At 31.3% G+C, this 17,524-nt stretch overlaps 1 protein-coding gene across 1 annotated transcript in view; it reads left to right on the top strand.

Moving 5' to 3' along the window:
• Positions 1-17,524, top strand: part of LOC134262543 (scavenger receptor cysteine-rich type 1 protein M130-like) — a 62,589-nt gene that overhangs the window by 33,736 nt on the left and 11,329 nt on the right. The window contains exons 4-6 of the mRNA XM_062744942.1: positions 8,341-8,482; positions 13,711-13,890; positions 16,538-16,544. Of these exons, the coding sequence (XP_062600926.1) occupies positions 8,341-8,482; positions 13,711-13,890; positions 16,538-16,544 (329 nt within the window). The remainder of the gene's footprint in view (positions 1-8,340; positions 8,483-13,710; positions 13,891-16,537; positions 16,545-17,524) is intronic.

Genomic DNA, 17,524 nt, shown 5'->3' with positions numbered 1-17,524 from the left:
ATTTTTTTACAATTAAAATGTACATGTACATAATAATCACATGTATACTCCAGGTAAGTTCTCAATAAATGTTAGGTTGATTTATTGATTGTTTGACTTATGTTGGTTAAAGCCGAGTAAGCAACATACATCTACTATTCATATCAAGGCGGTTGTTACATTGGAAAATTCGGCAAGTTATATTTTTAAATTAACGTTTACAAATGAAAGATTAGTAAATAACAATGATATAATTCCAATCAAACTAAAATTGTAAAAGTATGCTTCTCAAATATACCATTTTAAGCATGCTTCCCACAAAATGTTGTTACATGTACATCTTAAAGCTGCTGTTCAGAAAAAGACAGATCGTTTTGATTTCATGATAGTTTGGACCATTTTTTCGATGCCCGTAATAAAACATGAATTATTTCATCTTTTTAGGAGAAATCAGACTGGTAAACGGATCAACGAGGTGGATGGGGAGAGTTGAAGTGTTTTATAACGGGACATGGGCCACTGTACCGAGTAAATCCCGCAAAGGCTATAGTTTTGATGACAAGGCTGCCCAGGTAGTGTGTCGTATGCTGGGATATCCGACGTAAGTTTGTAACTTGCTTTTCAAATATCCTTGACCAATTTTTTTTTTTTGTAATTTAGACCATGTGCTATCTAAATTCTATATTTTTTAAACCAGTAGTCTCTGATGAGCTACTGATCTGTACGTATAACAAAGGAAAAGTAGGCAGCAATAAATAGAATTATGTAGGGCTGGGCAATAATATCGATATTTCAATGTATTGCAATACAATGACAAAAAATATCGTATCGCAATACGATTTTGTAATATCGATATATTGGCAATATCCTTAGATTAAGGAATTTTGTCATTAAAATGATTAGATATAAAAATGGACTTATGAAAGTTTGTTATTAAGCCAAACATTAAGACAGAAGTTGTTTTGAGGGAACATTTTAAAAGAGCATAATTTAAACGAAATCAAGATTTTTTTTCCCGTGTTGGCATTCTGCATGTAAATTAAAGTAAATATAGTAAGAAAATGCCATTTTTATTACATTGAAAATATTGCAATACATATCGCAATACAGTTAAAAATATCACAATATATCGCAATACGTAATCTCGGGCCAATACCCAGCCCTAGAATTATGTATCTAATGGGAGTCTACTTGTGTGCAAAATTATAATTATTGAAATCGGACCAAAATTGTACGAGGAATAGCATTTAAGGTAAGGTTTTCGACTCCCCCCAATTTTTTTTTTAAATCTGCACAACTGTTATATATCAGTTTATTCAGGGAGATAGCTTCACCATTTAATATGATTCTCAAAAATATTGCCCGTCCCATTTTTATTAGATAAAAGAACCAAATCTAAGGTATTTTGTATTTTACTTCATTTAATTGTTTTCATTGAAAAAAAAAGAAATTTTGTATAAAATTATTACACAGTATACTATAATTATTAAAATGTCAGATTTGAATTAGTATAAACCATGCTTATATCATATAATTTTTTTTATTTTCCGTTATAAAAAATGTAAAGATTTTTCAATTTTCCCATATAAAGTCTCTTTCCTGATATACTTTATTTTATCAAATAAAATATACAACATGATAATCATATTATATATTTTATTTGATAAAATACAGTACATGTATATCAGGAAAGACAAAAGTAAAACCCTTACCTTAACAACAAAAACATAAAAATAAATATTTTCCTCATCTACCAATTCAACCAAAATCCATGAAGTTATTAATCTAATCATTTTCATTAAACTGAACTAAACACGCAATACGTATGTCCTCAACACAGTTTCCATGGAAACAGAGTCTATATTATGGGTTCGGAACATAAAAATCAGGCTTTTTCTACAATTTGAAAGACATCATTGATATTACTTTGTCAAGCTGTACTCGTCAGACTGAATTTTATTCAGGAAATTGTTTTTTGGCAGAAATTGGCCATAAATCTTTAAAATAACACCCCTTCTGTGCAACATGGTTGTATAAAAGATTATTCCATAGAAGAACTCTTTGACTAGTATTTATGGCATCTTTAAATCTGATTTCATTCATTTAATCAAACTTTATTTCCACTTTTTACCGATTTCATGATATTATCAGGTACTACGGATTTCAGAGAAAAGGCAAATTCTGCAAATTGCATAGCACTGTCATGCATATATGTCAAGAACAGGGAAAAATGTAACTTTGTGTACAGAACTCATCAGTTTTCAGAAATACTTATTTGAGCATTGTGTTCTGATCAAAATAATTTTTGATGTATAAAAATATTAATCGTAATTATTTGTGAATTAAATTTTCTTGGAATTCTACTAATCCTTTTAAGAATGATACATAATCAAAGTACTGTGAGTACTGAAAGACGGTGGCATGAATGATTTTGTTTATTTAACGTCCATATAAGAATAAAATTTTTAGCAGCGATGGATTTTTCTGGCTAGCAATTACTGCGACACGGGATCTTAATCTGAATTAAGGTCCGATATCAATGTCACGCAGTGGGAGTCGAATCCGCGACGTAAGGATGGACTTCTTCAAGTCCGTGAGTCCAAAGCAAACCCGCTACCGTAACGTGAAATGGCGACAAGCAGTAAATAAAATAAAATGTTTTAAGATTTTGTAAAATGAATTGGGAATTATAAATGTTTATTTCGATTTTTCACAATATATCTACCTGTATTTTAATATATAAATTCATATTTTTATACTAAAAAGTAAAGTGTTATGAACTGTGATCTAAAATGTTTACTATCTTAAGTACATTTTTCATCAAAAAACATAGCAAACTTCAAATAGGTATATGCATTTATAAATAAACAATTGCAGATTATAAGATTTCATTTAATGTGTTGTGTCGCCTTACGGCACACGGGTGATAATGTCAAAGTGTCTAAAGCAGCGTCAAGTTTCCTCTTTGCTAAAAACAAGTTGGATAATTCCCACTTAAATTAAGGAATTTCATTGATGCACATAGTTGAGTTTCCCTTTATTCTTCAAATAACAGCCAGAAACCAATCCCACGCACAAATGGGACTTTGTGAAGAATTATTAGTACTAAAGTTATGGATAATATATTTACTATCATTCAATAATCTTATATATATTGGCTATCAACATTGTCTGCGCCTTTCGCTATTCCTGTAGCTGTTTGGTCTACCCTTGCAGTGGCGTAGCATCGTTTTTGAAAGTGGGGGGGGGGGGCAGCCAGAGAATTTTTTTTTTTTACTTACCTGAAAAAGTTGAAAAGCAAAAAAAAAAGGAAAAAGTTTCCGAAAGTCGAAAATCCTATTTTAGTACTACATTTTCGGTATATCGATAAAAGTCTAAGGTGGGGGGGGGGGGGCAACCAGTCTATCAATTAACATTTCCTATAGTATAAGTAAGGTTGAGAAAAAAGCAGGCTTGGGGTCAATTACTTTGAAATGTAATTAATTACTTTCAAATACATTGATAATTTTGTCAATTACTTGCAATTACAATTACATTGATTTTTTCAAATGTAATTAATTACTTTCAATTACTTTGACAAATGTAATTAAATACATTTCAATTACTTCGAGTTTTATTTTTATAAAAAAAAATAAAGATTTTTTTAAAATAAGATTTTTTTCTATAGCGATCAATTTCGAACTTTCATTCAGTGTTTTTGTTCTTCGGTATGATAGGGGTTCACACCTGGTCAAAATTAGACCTTTACCTTATAATTAGTGTGACACACTGTATAAACAAATTACGGTAAACATTATGAGACAATTAAGTATTGTACAAACACAAGCCCATGCTACACCAGTATGGTGTATGGCAATATCTTTTTTGTTACTTTCTCAAATCCATTTTTTTAAAGAAAATAAATAATGTCTATCACAATTCCATTCATTATTTTTTATCTTAAAATGGATAGAATACAGGTAAATCAAAAAGGGTTTGTAGTTAGTCTAATTGCTGTAAAACAAATCAACTATCTACACAATCATTGTTATTTGCAAGTGGAAATAGGGAGAACTGAGATTTATAAAACATGGGAATAAGTAATGTAAACCCACCAGTATAAGACACCTTTTTAAATATAAACTTTCATTTTGAAAAAAAAGTAATTGAAATGTAATTGAAAAGTAATTGAAAATACATGACCTTTTTTGAAATGTATTTAAATACATTCAATTACTTGTAATTGAAGGCTTGCTCAAATACAAATTACTTCCAATTACTTTGAAAAATGTAATTAATTACACTCAATTACAATTACTTTATTCAATTACCCCATCCCTGGAAAAAAGTGGGGGGGGGGGTGGCCAGGCCCCCCTGCCCCCCCCCCCCCCCCCAGGGTTGCTACGCCCCTGCCTTGGATTTGATTAAAACGATTATCTTAGAAAAATCCCATTTCTCTTTTACACCAAAGAGGAAAAAACTGAACTGCTTTCCAGACCAAAATCTATTTAAAACATTTATTTCGAAACAATACTCATGTATTATTTTTATAACCGGGGTTTTTTATCGTGTGTAACATTAAAGCATGTTAATAAAGTATTAATGTTTTGTCTAAATTTTATCAAAAGAATTCAGATACATTAAAATATGTTAAATAAATACTTGCTAAAAATTTCATCTTGCAGCGCCCACTATTTTTCGAGAAAAACGCTTTGTACACGACAACCCTCGTATACTGATCGAAAAAAGAGAGAAAAAACAGAATAACAAAATATTTTTCTGTCTCTATTTTATGGTAATAAACTTAACAAATTTTATGGCTCCATATACCTCCAACAACCATTTTATTAACTGATTAAGATGTAGTGATCTTTTTTCTTCTTTCCTAAAATACATATATTCGTTTTACTAATATAGCATTGTAAACAGATACAAGAAACAATCGAAAGACTTTGTTAAATTACAATAAATTTTTTAAAAAGTTTTATTGTAAAAAAAAAAATCCACAAAGCAGTATTTAAGAAACAGCCGTGTGTTGTTTAGCAATTATTTATTACTAGGGCCTAGCATTTGATATCAAAGTTAGATAGTGAAACAATTATCTTCAAATATTTTTTAACAAATATTCGGTAATTTTAAAGAAACACAATGTGCATTCGAACTGATTTTTCGAACATGTGAGAAAAACGAAAACATTGTGTACGAGTTGATATTTGTAGTTTGCATATACGAGTCATTTGGTGTACGAGTTAGTTTAGTTCGGCGTAATTCAATGAATATTCATGAGGCGAGAAATATTGATAACGGCAATTATCAGGAATTAGGCTTTGTATCCATCAATGAACTGTTTAAAATAACTCCAAAGTATTTGTTAACTATGTACATTTTATTTTCAAACATCGAAATAAGTCTACTTTCATTATTTTGACTCTGCAAAAATCGCCGCTAGGGTCCCCGTGTGTTTACAATGACCAGCAGCAATAGCCTGTGGCTATATGTAGCCACCGTCTAAAAATTGTTGAGTATAGACAGATGCCACCTTCAGCTAATACCTATGATGCATACATTTATTTTTTGAACACATACAAGTTCAAGGATGGACAAACAGAGCATGTCCTACAATCTTCACAGACTCTTATTTTTATAAATATATGGAAAATAATCTGTAGATAGGATATTGTAAAACCATTACAGGTACTTCTGTAGACATATAAAAACGTGCATTGGGCATTACAAGTCTTCTCGAAATCTCCATTGATATCGCCATATCTGGTTCTACACATTTGCTTGATCCATCCAATTTTTTTTAATATCCTTGAGCTGATAAAAGATGTTCTCTACTTTGATTGATGTCACAAATCTTTAAGGGAGCTTTGAAGCAACTTTTTTATGTTCTTTTCCAATTAATGACTAATAATCAAAAATCATATTTGTTCATTTTACTTACAATAGCATTTAAGGAAGGAGAAAAATCTATGAAATGAATAAATTTCCAACATAATCACTGAAGAATCAATATGTTACTGTTATAAAATCTACATATTGTATTATATAAATACATATGCTTGACAAAAAATGTTCTTTTCATGCACATTCTAGATCTCTTTTTTATTGATAAGAAAATTAGTTACATGTATTAATAAAAATCAAACGTTATTCACAGAAGATGACTTGAATAGTTGAAAGCATATTTCCAGCTCATTTAAAAACCATTCAATCTAAATCTATTCATTGACACATCATACAAATGTTAAATAGTTCATGTATTTTTTAAAAGAACCAAAATGTACCTCTGAGAAGGGCATTCGATTAAGTTTGGCAGTCAGAAAAACTTAAGTATCAAATAATGGAAGCTACATATTCATGTAGTACATTTATAGGAAGAAGTTTTTAAAATATGTATTGATACTAACTCTTAGAATTAAAACCCCTTCCTTTCGTTATTGCCTAAAAGTGTACTTTAAAATTCTTTCTGAGGTAATCAGAAAAAAATTCTTAATGAAATTAATTTATGGAGAAAAATGATTTCATCCATGTACAACAAATTAAACATGATGGTTTTGTATATTTTGGACATTTATCTGTTTAATGCATTCATTATTTCTATATTTTGTACATGTATTTAAGGGTTAAATAAAGCTAAATCTGCCTAGGTGTCAATCAACAATTCAGACTATTTCATAAAAATGACAATTTTTCTGATTATTTAAATACAAAAAGAGAAAGATCTTTTTCAGAATTTTTTTGATGACCGCTTTTTCTGCAATGTCGGGATATTAGTCACACCTGACACCCTTCGTACTCTTTATTCATCGATGATTTAAGTCCGGAGTCAGTAGATCATTCACAACTTTCGGTAATTGTAATCATATACTTCTTCTGGCCGGGATCAGCTATGTCAGACGTAGTAATAGAGAAATGTTTGAAAACACGAGAAAGCGGCGTAATGGTGCTAGATTAAAGCTTGCAAATATTTCATTTCAAAAAATTAGAGTACCGGAAGCTGATGAACAGCCCAGTATACCCTAGAAACCTTTAAAGTAAACCAGTAAGAGGTTCCAGGCGAAATCCAATATGGCAGGTAGTTGCATGCCTTGTTGATTTTATAGTGTAGAGGGGGTAGACCTATATACCGGTGTATTTTATTATCCTTCGTTATTTACAGAATTACATGGCTAGCGCCTATGATTGTAATGTTAAACGCAGCAATCAAAGACAAATACATAAAATGAGTAGTTAAATAATTACCTGATGCAATCACTATCAACATGCAATCAAACTGTCAACCTGGTCAAATGCTACGTGGCTTCTCTTCTCTGCTTGAACTACACGATGCTCAGGTTTTTTCTGTTTTTCTTTCCCATTGTCATTTAACATTTGAGTTTAGTGGTAAAAAGAGAAACACACAATGTTCAAATTTTTACAACGCTACTCCTCCTACAATTATGGCAAAAACCAATGTACTAAATTTCATGTATGTATCTTAGTGAGTCTACTTGCGTGCCAAGTTATTTTGAAATCAGACCAAAACTGTAGGAGGAGTAGCATTTTGGAAAATTGTCTACAGACAGAAGGACAGCTTCTGCAGACAGAAGGACAGCTAGACAGCTATACAGACAGCTAGACGGACGAAAGACACCTTACTATTGCATGCTAAGCAAGCTCTTCTGGTCTCTGAGCAGTAAAGCTAAAAACGAAAGTACTAAAAATATGTCATGGATATATGTTTTAACTGGTTTTTCCTTCGACACTAGGATTCCATGTCCATAATAATACCCTAGAGTTTAATTACTTAGTGGTATATGTCCTAAAAAAGCTTGATTTCTGTGAATAGGTCAAGCACATATATTAAGTTTGTTATATGTAGTATTTTGCTTTCTTTTGGCGATCTATTTAATTTGTTTATTCAAATCTTTTGTGATTGGTGGGCACATGGAACTTAAAAACGTTTATTACATCACTCTGCTTGCTAAGTAAATCTACCTACTCTTTAATGATTTTCATTTCATACTTTTTTCTATTTTTCTCCAGGAAAAATGCTGCTGCCATCCATGACTCATCTCCGTTATTTTGGGGGAAAGGAGCAGGGTCTGTTAATATGGATCTTTACGGCTTACATTGCAATGGAAATGAGAGCTCGCTTTATAAATGCAATAAAACTACTGATCTAAACTTAATTCAAGCACATTATTATGATGCTGGAGTTGCTTGTAGTAAGTGTACAAATCAAGAATTTGCAGCAACATTTACATCAGAATATAAATATTATTTGTTAAAAAATTAATTTCAAAAAGTCTTCTATATCTTCAGGTTCCTTCTCGAGAGGGACGTTAAACAACACATAATCAATCAATCTACTAATATGATTTTTCATTATTTCAGTGGATATACGCCTAGCTGGCGGGTCGTCACCGATGAATGGTAGAGTTGAAGTGAATCTAGGAGAGGGATGGGGTACTGTGTGTGACGATGGTTGGGATAATAACGATGCTCGTGTTGTGTGTAGAATGCTGGGATATCACGGGTATCATATTGAGATTTTTCTTAATGTGTTATTAAGGCTACCTACATGTAACAAATAATTATATCTACTCAATAGTCTTTAATTTCCTTTGTTGAACTATTCAGTTCCCGAGAATTGTACCAGTGCTATAATATGTATTATACTAAGAGTATCTTAATTGTTAGAAAAACACAAGTTTCTAGTTTATTTGACGTGTCTGGTAAAGGTGACACGATTTTTAACACATTTAGAAACGGCTTTCTGCTTGTGTTTAAAGCTGCCAACAACAAAATGGTCTTGAATTGTGCACTTAGTAAAGTTTTTGAATGCCCAATATAAAATCAATATAACGTAAAAGCATTAATTACAATATCCCATCAAAAGTGTTGTGAAAGCGAAATCAATATTAAGAATGTCATAAATGCAAAAAATATTTATTATTGTTCCACGGGTCGATATCTAATTCAAACTGTTGGCAATGTCACATAAATGCAGTACTGTTTAAAGGGCAATGTCCAATTATTATTTTTTTAAAGATTCAATATTGTTTAATGGGCCAATATCCAAATTACTTATACAAGGAAGGTAACTGTTGAAAGTCGAAATATAAGTGTTAAGCAAGCTAATTCGGCGAATGTCAGTGCCCCGCTAAAGGAAAAAGAAGGCAATGCAAGAACCTAAAAGGGGGAGTTAAAGATTAATCGAGTCGTATATAAATCACTGCGCAACACGGATTATTCCGCGAAACACGTATGTAAAATAGTAAAATGACCTTCTAAACACATAATACATTCTTACTGAAAGAAATGAAACATTTTCGGATTGTAAAACCTTAAAACACAATTAAACCTAAATATATAATAAATCTTCTATTAAAGACCATTGATCTAAATTAACTTATTTCTATGAAAAGAAACGCCAATACTTCTTAAGTCAATAATTAGGTCTTTCCACCTTTCCGTGGAAAGACCTATTGAAATTGTTCTGTTTTTTATTATTATTTTTATTATTTTTCCGCCGAATGGTTTTTTGTTTCACTAGTTATTGAAGAGATTTATAGTTCATAAGAATGTACTCCTTAAATGATTTTTTCGTTTGACCCTGCGTATATGAACTTCGACCCCTTTCAGAGTTATCGCCCCTTTCGCAAAAATGTTTGTTATTGCTACCCCTCCGAAACCGTAAATCGTAGAGGAATGAAACCTTCACCAATGACTAATTAGAAAAACCCTAAATCCTTTATTGAAAAAGTATTCATGACCCCTTCAATGAGTCAGTGCCCCTGAAACTTTATGAATTTTACAAATAATTAAAAATTTTCAAAACGAGAAGTCGTAGAGACATGGGACCAACTCCAAAAGATTTATTGACCTTTGACCTTAAAAATCATGTAAAGGTCAAAGGTCAAGGTCATTCCCAAAATGAGAAGCTCTTTTTGTATCTTTTGTCTTTCAACATATACTTAATGTTTTTGCATTATTACTATGTACTTTTAAAACTGTTTCAAAGATTTCATTCTTGTCCCCTAACATTAACCCTTTTAAAAGTTATTGACCCTTGTGTCAAAAACCTATTTTTCGATACTCCTCAGGAGCTATAGACCGTAGAGTCACCAAATCTTCACAAACGTCTTCAGGGTCTTTACGCCTAACTCCACTGTATAAGTGCAAAAGGATCTCATGACCCTTATATGAGTTATTGCCCTTTAACTTCTTTGTACTTACTATTAAACCTTATAACTTTAAAACTATAAGTCATAGCAGCATGGGGTCAATTGCATTATGACCCTTGACCTTGAATATTTTTTCAAGGTCAAAGGTCAAGGTCTTTTCAATTTTTTCTTTAATTTTATTTTTTCTATTCTTTAAGGCAATTCTGGTTTCTTTTTCATGGGATATAATTTTAAGGATTCAGGTATAAATAAATTTGAAATTCAAAGAAGGTGGAAAGACCTCTTATTGTTCTGTGAACAATAAGTCTCCTAGTTCTAATCTTCAGTGTTTATTAATTCCCTGTGTATTCCTGGGCGTCGCAAGCAAATTAAAAAAGGGGGGGCTGATCGAAAGTTGGGGCTAAACCCACAGAAAAGGTAAATCTCAATTTTCCATGAATATATAATGTCTGTTCTTTCAACCCCCCCCCCGGTTACGACTCCTATATGGTTTTGATTGTACGATAACAAATTCAAGGAAAACTACACATCGATTAGTCTCTTAATCAGAGCTACTTTCTTGATTAAGATTTTAGTGGAAAAAATAAAACAAATCAACAGTTACTGTTTGCTTTTATCTTAACAATTAGAGAAAATTAAATTTGAAATTAAATACAAACAATACTGCGCACATTCAGGACTGAAAGACGAGAATATTACCTTCAGCATATTTAAGTCACTTTCAATTTTTATTTAGATTTTCATTAGCATCAAATTCATGATTGTATATCTTATATCAAGTCCCGTCTTCAGCGGAAAGTAAGGAGTCGTCCATACCTCTTTCGTTTAAAAGCATTTGTCGTTGTTATGTACGAATTCGTCTGGTCTACTTGTATCTACTATGTTTGTTGACTTCAACAAAAAATTGTTTTTATAAGTTTATTTTATTGAATATTACAAATTAAAGTCGACCTTTCTCGATGTTCATCTCGATTTCGTTTCATTTCCACATCGCTTCAAAAATATTCCCACGCTGTGCAGATACTGATTGTACAGCAAAGAGAAATGCTTTAATTAATATCGCGATTGGAATTATAGGAATTAAACGTTCTTTTTTGAAAATACATCGATAAGTAAAGTTATGACCTTGTACTCACAATTTTACAAAAAAGTGCTTATTTTTGTCCCCCGCTCTCGCGAAAGCGAGGGGACATTAAATCTCATTCGTCTGTCCGTCTGTCCGTCTGTCCGTCTGTCAGTCTGTCCGTCACAAAAACTTTAACCTTGCCCATAACTTTTGATTTAGTGGAGCTATGACTTTCATATTTCACATGTGTATTCCTTGTGACAAGACCTTTCTTTGGATACCACCAAACTTGACCTTTTGACCTTGACCTTGGAGTTTGACCCACTTTTACACAAAAATTCCAAACTTTTACTTTGGCCATAACTTTTGAATAGTAGGTACTAGGACTTTTATATTTCACATATATGTTGTTTGTGGCAAGACATTTCATTGGATACCAACAACCTTGACCTTTTGACCTTGACCTTGTAGATTTACGTACCTTTGTAAAAACTTTAACCTTGACCATAACCTTTAAGCGGTAAGGGCTAGGGCTTTCGTACTTCACATATGTATTCCTTGTGAGAAGGCCCTCTATTGGATACCAATAACTTTCACCCTTTGACCTTGACCCTGGAGTTTTAACTACTTTTAAAAAACTTTAACCTTGGTCACAACTTTTTAACAGTAGATACTAGGACTTTTATATTTCACATATGTATTCCTTGTGGCAAGACATTTCATTGGATACCAACAACCTTGACCTTTTGAGCTTGACCTTGGAGATTTACGTACTTATGAAAAACCTTTAACCTTGACCATAACTTTTGAACAGTAAGGGCTAGGGCTTTCATACTTCACATATGTAATCAATTTAAAAAACATTTTACTTTGGCCATAACTTTTAACAGTCAGGACTAGGGTTTTCATCCTTCAAAAAAATCAACTTCAATGTTACTTTCTAAATAAATGACATATGATAGGATGTTCATATTACACACAATACGTCATAAAAAAATAACATCTCATCCACAAAGACACTGAAAGCGGGGGACCACAATTCTTTGAATTTGCTTGTTATTTTTTATGTACATTTTTGAGTACAATGGCATGAGTTTACAAATAGATCAATTCTCAAAAAAGCGTTTTATCCTGTAATATTTGAGCTGTTTAACTACTCTTACTAAGGAAAGAATTATAATTTTTAATTAATTAATTAACAAAGTATTTCACTCATTCAAATGGGAACCTCATACATACTACTATTAAGCTGAATAAGTTAAATTTAACATGTTGATTATCAACACAAAAAGAAACATAAGAATCATTTGCATAAATACGAGGGGTTATCAAAAAGTTCGTGGACTGAGGCTATGAAATTAGTACTATGTAGTCTGTGCTTTCAAAATTTATATTGAACATCAAACAATACAAAATAGAGAAATGTTGAATAGTTTAGCCTGATACGTTCATTATTTGCCAAATTATTATAAAATGAAAACGACATTATATGATCACCGGCGCTGTCGTCGTTTATTTTCATGACGTCCGATAACGTCATTGTTTTTTCAATGTCATCTTCTTCTACCTCATACATTTTTGATGAGATTCCCTGGAGCTGAGTTAGGACTTAAACCCGCCTTGTTTTTATGCCTTTACAATGTCATTAACAGTGGCCTTCAATGAATATAAAATTCCAGATGGATTAATACATTGGGAGAGACCCACGCTTGATTGTGCCAGCATATTTTGCTTTTGGGAGTTCAATATCTACAACACACGATCAACGTCATTTTTGACGGGATTGATTTTTCACACTTTGACTGCAAATCGACATTAACTGTGTATCCCTTTACTCTCTGAATCTTTTTTGACATTACAAGACAAGTACTCTGGATGCATATTATTTCTTTGTAGCCAATTTCAACATATTTTAGGTCTATGCTATTTTTTACAGGGGCAAAACTTTATATAATGTTGGAAACGGAAAACCCTCCCCCCCTTTTGACGTCATTTTCAAGGCCTCATTTGTTTAGACATTCCGTGTAAAATTTAGGATAAAATTTCATAGAACTTCCAGAATGAAGTGAAAATTTCATATTTTATGGAACAATTGTGCCCCAACACATACTGGAATTGAAGGGATTTTTGGATATCAAATAATCATATCAAATGAGTTTTTCTCAGATACACATAGGTCGAAAAAAACTTCGTTTTCGTGGTTGCGCCGCTTGGACATACCATTGCTTACAAAAACATTACTTATTTATTAAAAAATAAAATTAATGATTTGTGGTTTATTCTCTGCATAGAAAAGATGATGCTTACTAGATATTTCAAAATTCATTGATTTACCTTGAGCGGTTTTAATTTTATGGCCACGAACTTTTTGATAACCCCTCGAAGAAGGCAAAGTATCTTAATCCATTGGATTTGTAAAAATGCACAAATACTCTGGTCTGTAATTTCCTGTTTCACATATAATTGCATTTCACCTATTATTTATTATTAACAAGATTATGCTTTCTAAAGGTCTGCACAAGGACTTCAGGGAACACCTACCACTGGAGGAAAAGGCACAATCTGGTTGGATGATCTTAATTGTACAGGAAGTGAAACCTCATTAGTGCAGTGTAAAATGAATCCCATTGGTATCGGTTTTGCGAATTGTAATCATGATAAGGAAGATGCGCGTGTTGTTTGTCAAGCATAGCTCTTAGCCTCATTTAAATTTATTTATTTTCAACCTTTGATCTTGTACTTGCTTTTTCATGTAAAATAAAAAGTAAAAAAAAAATTATTGAACTTTTATTTAAAACACTATATTTTTTCTTTTGTTTTTAGCTCACCTGAACCGAAGGCTCAAGTGAGCTTTTCTGATCACATCCATCTTTCTAGCTGTCTGTCCGTCTGTAAACTTTTCACATTTTAGACTTCTTCTCAAGAACCACTGGACCAATTTTGACCAAACTTGGTACAAAGTATATTTGGGTAAAGAGAAACTTTATTTATTAAAATGAAGGGTCAAAGTCCCTCACAAGGGAAGATAATCATAAAAAGACAAAAATTAGGGTGGGGTAATTAAAAATGTTCTTCTCAAGAACAACGGGGCCAGAAAAACTGAAATTTATGTGAAAGTATCCTGGGGTAGTGTAGAATCTCAATTATTATCAATAATGATCCCCGGGGATAGGGCGGAGCCACAATAGAGAATCAAAGTTTCACATTGAAATATTTCGGACAAATCTTTTAAAATCTTCTTCTCAAGAATCACTGGGCCAGAAAAGCTGAAATGTATGTAGAAGCATCCTGAGGCAGTGTTCAAATCATGACCCCTGAAGTAAGGGCGGGGCCACAAAAGGGAATCAAAGTTTAATATAGAAATATAAAGAGAAAAGCTTCAAAAATCTTCTTCTGAAGACCATTGGGCCAGAAAATCTGACGCTTATGTGGAAGCATCCTGGGTCAGCGTAGGTTTTAAATTGTTTAAATCATAACCCCCTGGGGTGAGCGGGGCTACAATAGGGAATCAAACTTTAACATAGAGATATATAGGGAAGAACATTAAAAAAAACTTCTCAAGAACCACTGGACAAGAAAATCTGGTGAAGAACAGCATGGTTAAAGCTTCTCAGGTGAGCGATGTGGCCCAAGGGCCTGTTGCTGATTATGTTTCATTCAATTTTAAATACACGCAGAAGTGGTAGAGAATTGTAATTAAACATTTAGCATCTATCACAGTTACAAAACGCAAACGCACGTGTATGTATGTATGTATACTTTACAGTTTACAGTTTGTCAAATAAGTAAAATCTGAAATATACTTTTAGTACTTCTTTTACCAATAATAATTGCCGAAATGCATTTGTAAAAACAATATATGATTAAAACAACAACAAAAAACCCCCATGAATCGTTTTCTTTTTGGGAAGAAAGCTTAGAATGGAACGGATAAATTTTTCTTGTTCTTATTTAAGGTAGAATGCCACCCCAACTTTTTATTTTATAGATTTTTGAGTCATCCTTTTAAAACAAGCGCGAGGGTTTTATCATTGAAAGGTCGATATTAACTCTTAATTATTTCATATGATATTTTTTGTATTTTTTCAAAGAAAATGAAAAAAAATTAAATAAATTCAACTAAGATGTTTTCGAGTTAAATGTTTGCTGTAAATGAATGTTTCATATTAATATCTAATAAAATATGTATAGAAAGGATTGTTAGACTTTTTAATTTTTTTTATAAAAAATATTTATGAAAATATAACACATGATTCGTGAATATTTTTTAAATCTATAGTTAAAATCAGCATAAAACTAGTCACAACTGAAGATAACAAGTTTGTCAATCATATTTTTAAAAGAAATTGAATCGAAATTGAGAAATTTTAAAGAAATTATTTTTTTTAATATTTAGACCTAGCCCGATCAAAATTAAACTGATCCCGATCAAAATTAATACAAAATTAATTTAAATGCTAATTTACTGTATTTACAATGAAGAAATCTATTTTTTTGTCATATTCATTAATATTTTAATCGTTATTACACTTAATCAGACTATTGTTCTTGGGGAAATGTATTTATTTCCAATAAATATACAATTATGGTTTGGATCGGTTTAATTGTGATCGGGATCGGCCAGAATTTAAAAAAAATTAATTTCTCTAAAATTTGGCCATTTCGTTTCAATTTCTTTTTAAAATATAATTAACGGACATATTATCCCCACTTGTGACTGGTTTTAAGAAAATTTTAAACACAAATTAAAAAAAATATTCACAAATTATCTGTTTTATTTTCATAAATATTTTTTTATTTAAAAAAATTTCATATCTATACGGCTTTTCTACACATATTTTATTAGATATTAATGTGATGCATTAATTTACAGCGAAAATTTTACAAGAAAGCGTCTTATTTTGATGGAAATAATTTTTTCATTTTCTTTGAAAAAATACAAAAAAATTCATATAAAATAATTGAGAGCTAATGTCGGCCTTTCAATGCTGAAACCATTGTTTAAAAAGGTTGACTCACAGATCTATAAAATAGAAATTTGGTGTGGCATTCCTCCTTAAAAGAAGTCAAATATCTATTTACTGCATGCGGGTATTTGTTGTTCATTTTCAAATAGAAGTTTCCATTGATGAGAACTACGCATGCTTAATGTACTTCTCGATTTCCGCCAACATTTAACACTATTTATTAAATTCAATACTTAAAGCAATATGGTAATAAAATGATCTTTGTCGAATGAAAAGAAGAGTACGTTCAATGGAAATTGATTAATTATTTATTAATCACACCTTTGGAATTGATGAAAAACTAAGCATTTTTCGTCTTTTTTGTCTTAAAGTTTGTTTGTTAGTTTGTGTGGGTTTTTTTGCATATTACATGTAAGATATACCCCCCCCCCTTCCCGTGAAATACAAGAAGCTTCGTTAGGTTTTTTTTTAAAATAATTTCTGTTTTCCATTGATTCTCAAGTGCAAAACACAATTATTGAGTAATCTCTCTTTGTTTTCTCAAATGAGTAAAGCTTCCTGAAACTTCATATATATGTCCTTGAAAAACTTGTTTGATATCAATATTCCTTAAAAAAAACTTAAAACTAAACAAAGTGAGCATTTTGTGTAATTTTATTTTTTATTTATGTATTTTTTGTCGCTTAGATGAGAAGAAAATACTAATTCAAAAAAAATATTAAAGTCGGCATTCACTTACAAACTATGTGTAGCAATTCCAGTAAATTTCTGGAAAAAATTATTTACATGTACAGTATTTTTCAACCTCAAAAACAATTTTTCGTACGCGTCGTTTGTATATTCGAAATGATATGATTTTCTACAGATTTGGCCTGTAAAGATTCTTTGTCCTTAAGTCTAAAACTCAATCTCCTATTGCATCATTTTCTATTATTTAGGCCTTATCTTTTGTAACTTAAATGAACGAAATATACAATGCTTACAAAACAAAAACAACGTAAATCGTTTTCTTTTTGGGAAAAAAAGCTTAGAATGTAATGGATGGAATATTGTTGTTCATATTTAAAAGCTCATTTTCAAATAACTTTGGTAGTTTCCATTGATAAGAACTACGCATGCTTTATGTTTGATTTCCGCCAACATTTCATACCCTTTTTTGGAAATTCAATGCTTAAGGCAATATGGCAATTAAAATGATCTTTGTTGAATTCAAAGAAGAGTTAAATGGTTATTTATTAATAATTTATAATTAGTAAACATACCTTTCACCTTTGGAAATGGTGAAAAACTACGCATTTATTTTCTTTTTTTGTTTGTTTGTTGGTTTTGGGTTTTTCTTTTGCCTATTAACATATGCC

Source organism: Saccostrea cucullata, unplaced genomic scaffold, assembly GCF_032062105.1.
Source record: "Saccostrea cucullata isolate Sc308-1 unplaced genomic scaffold, CSIRO_AGI_Scuc_v1 ctg1427, whole genome shotgun sequence".
NCBI lineage: Eukaryota > Metazoa > Mollusca > Bivalvia > Ostreida > Ostreidae > Saccostrea > Saccostrea cuccullata.
This window is presented reverse-complemented; position numbering and strand designations above follow the sequence as displayed.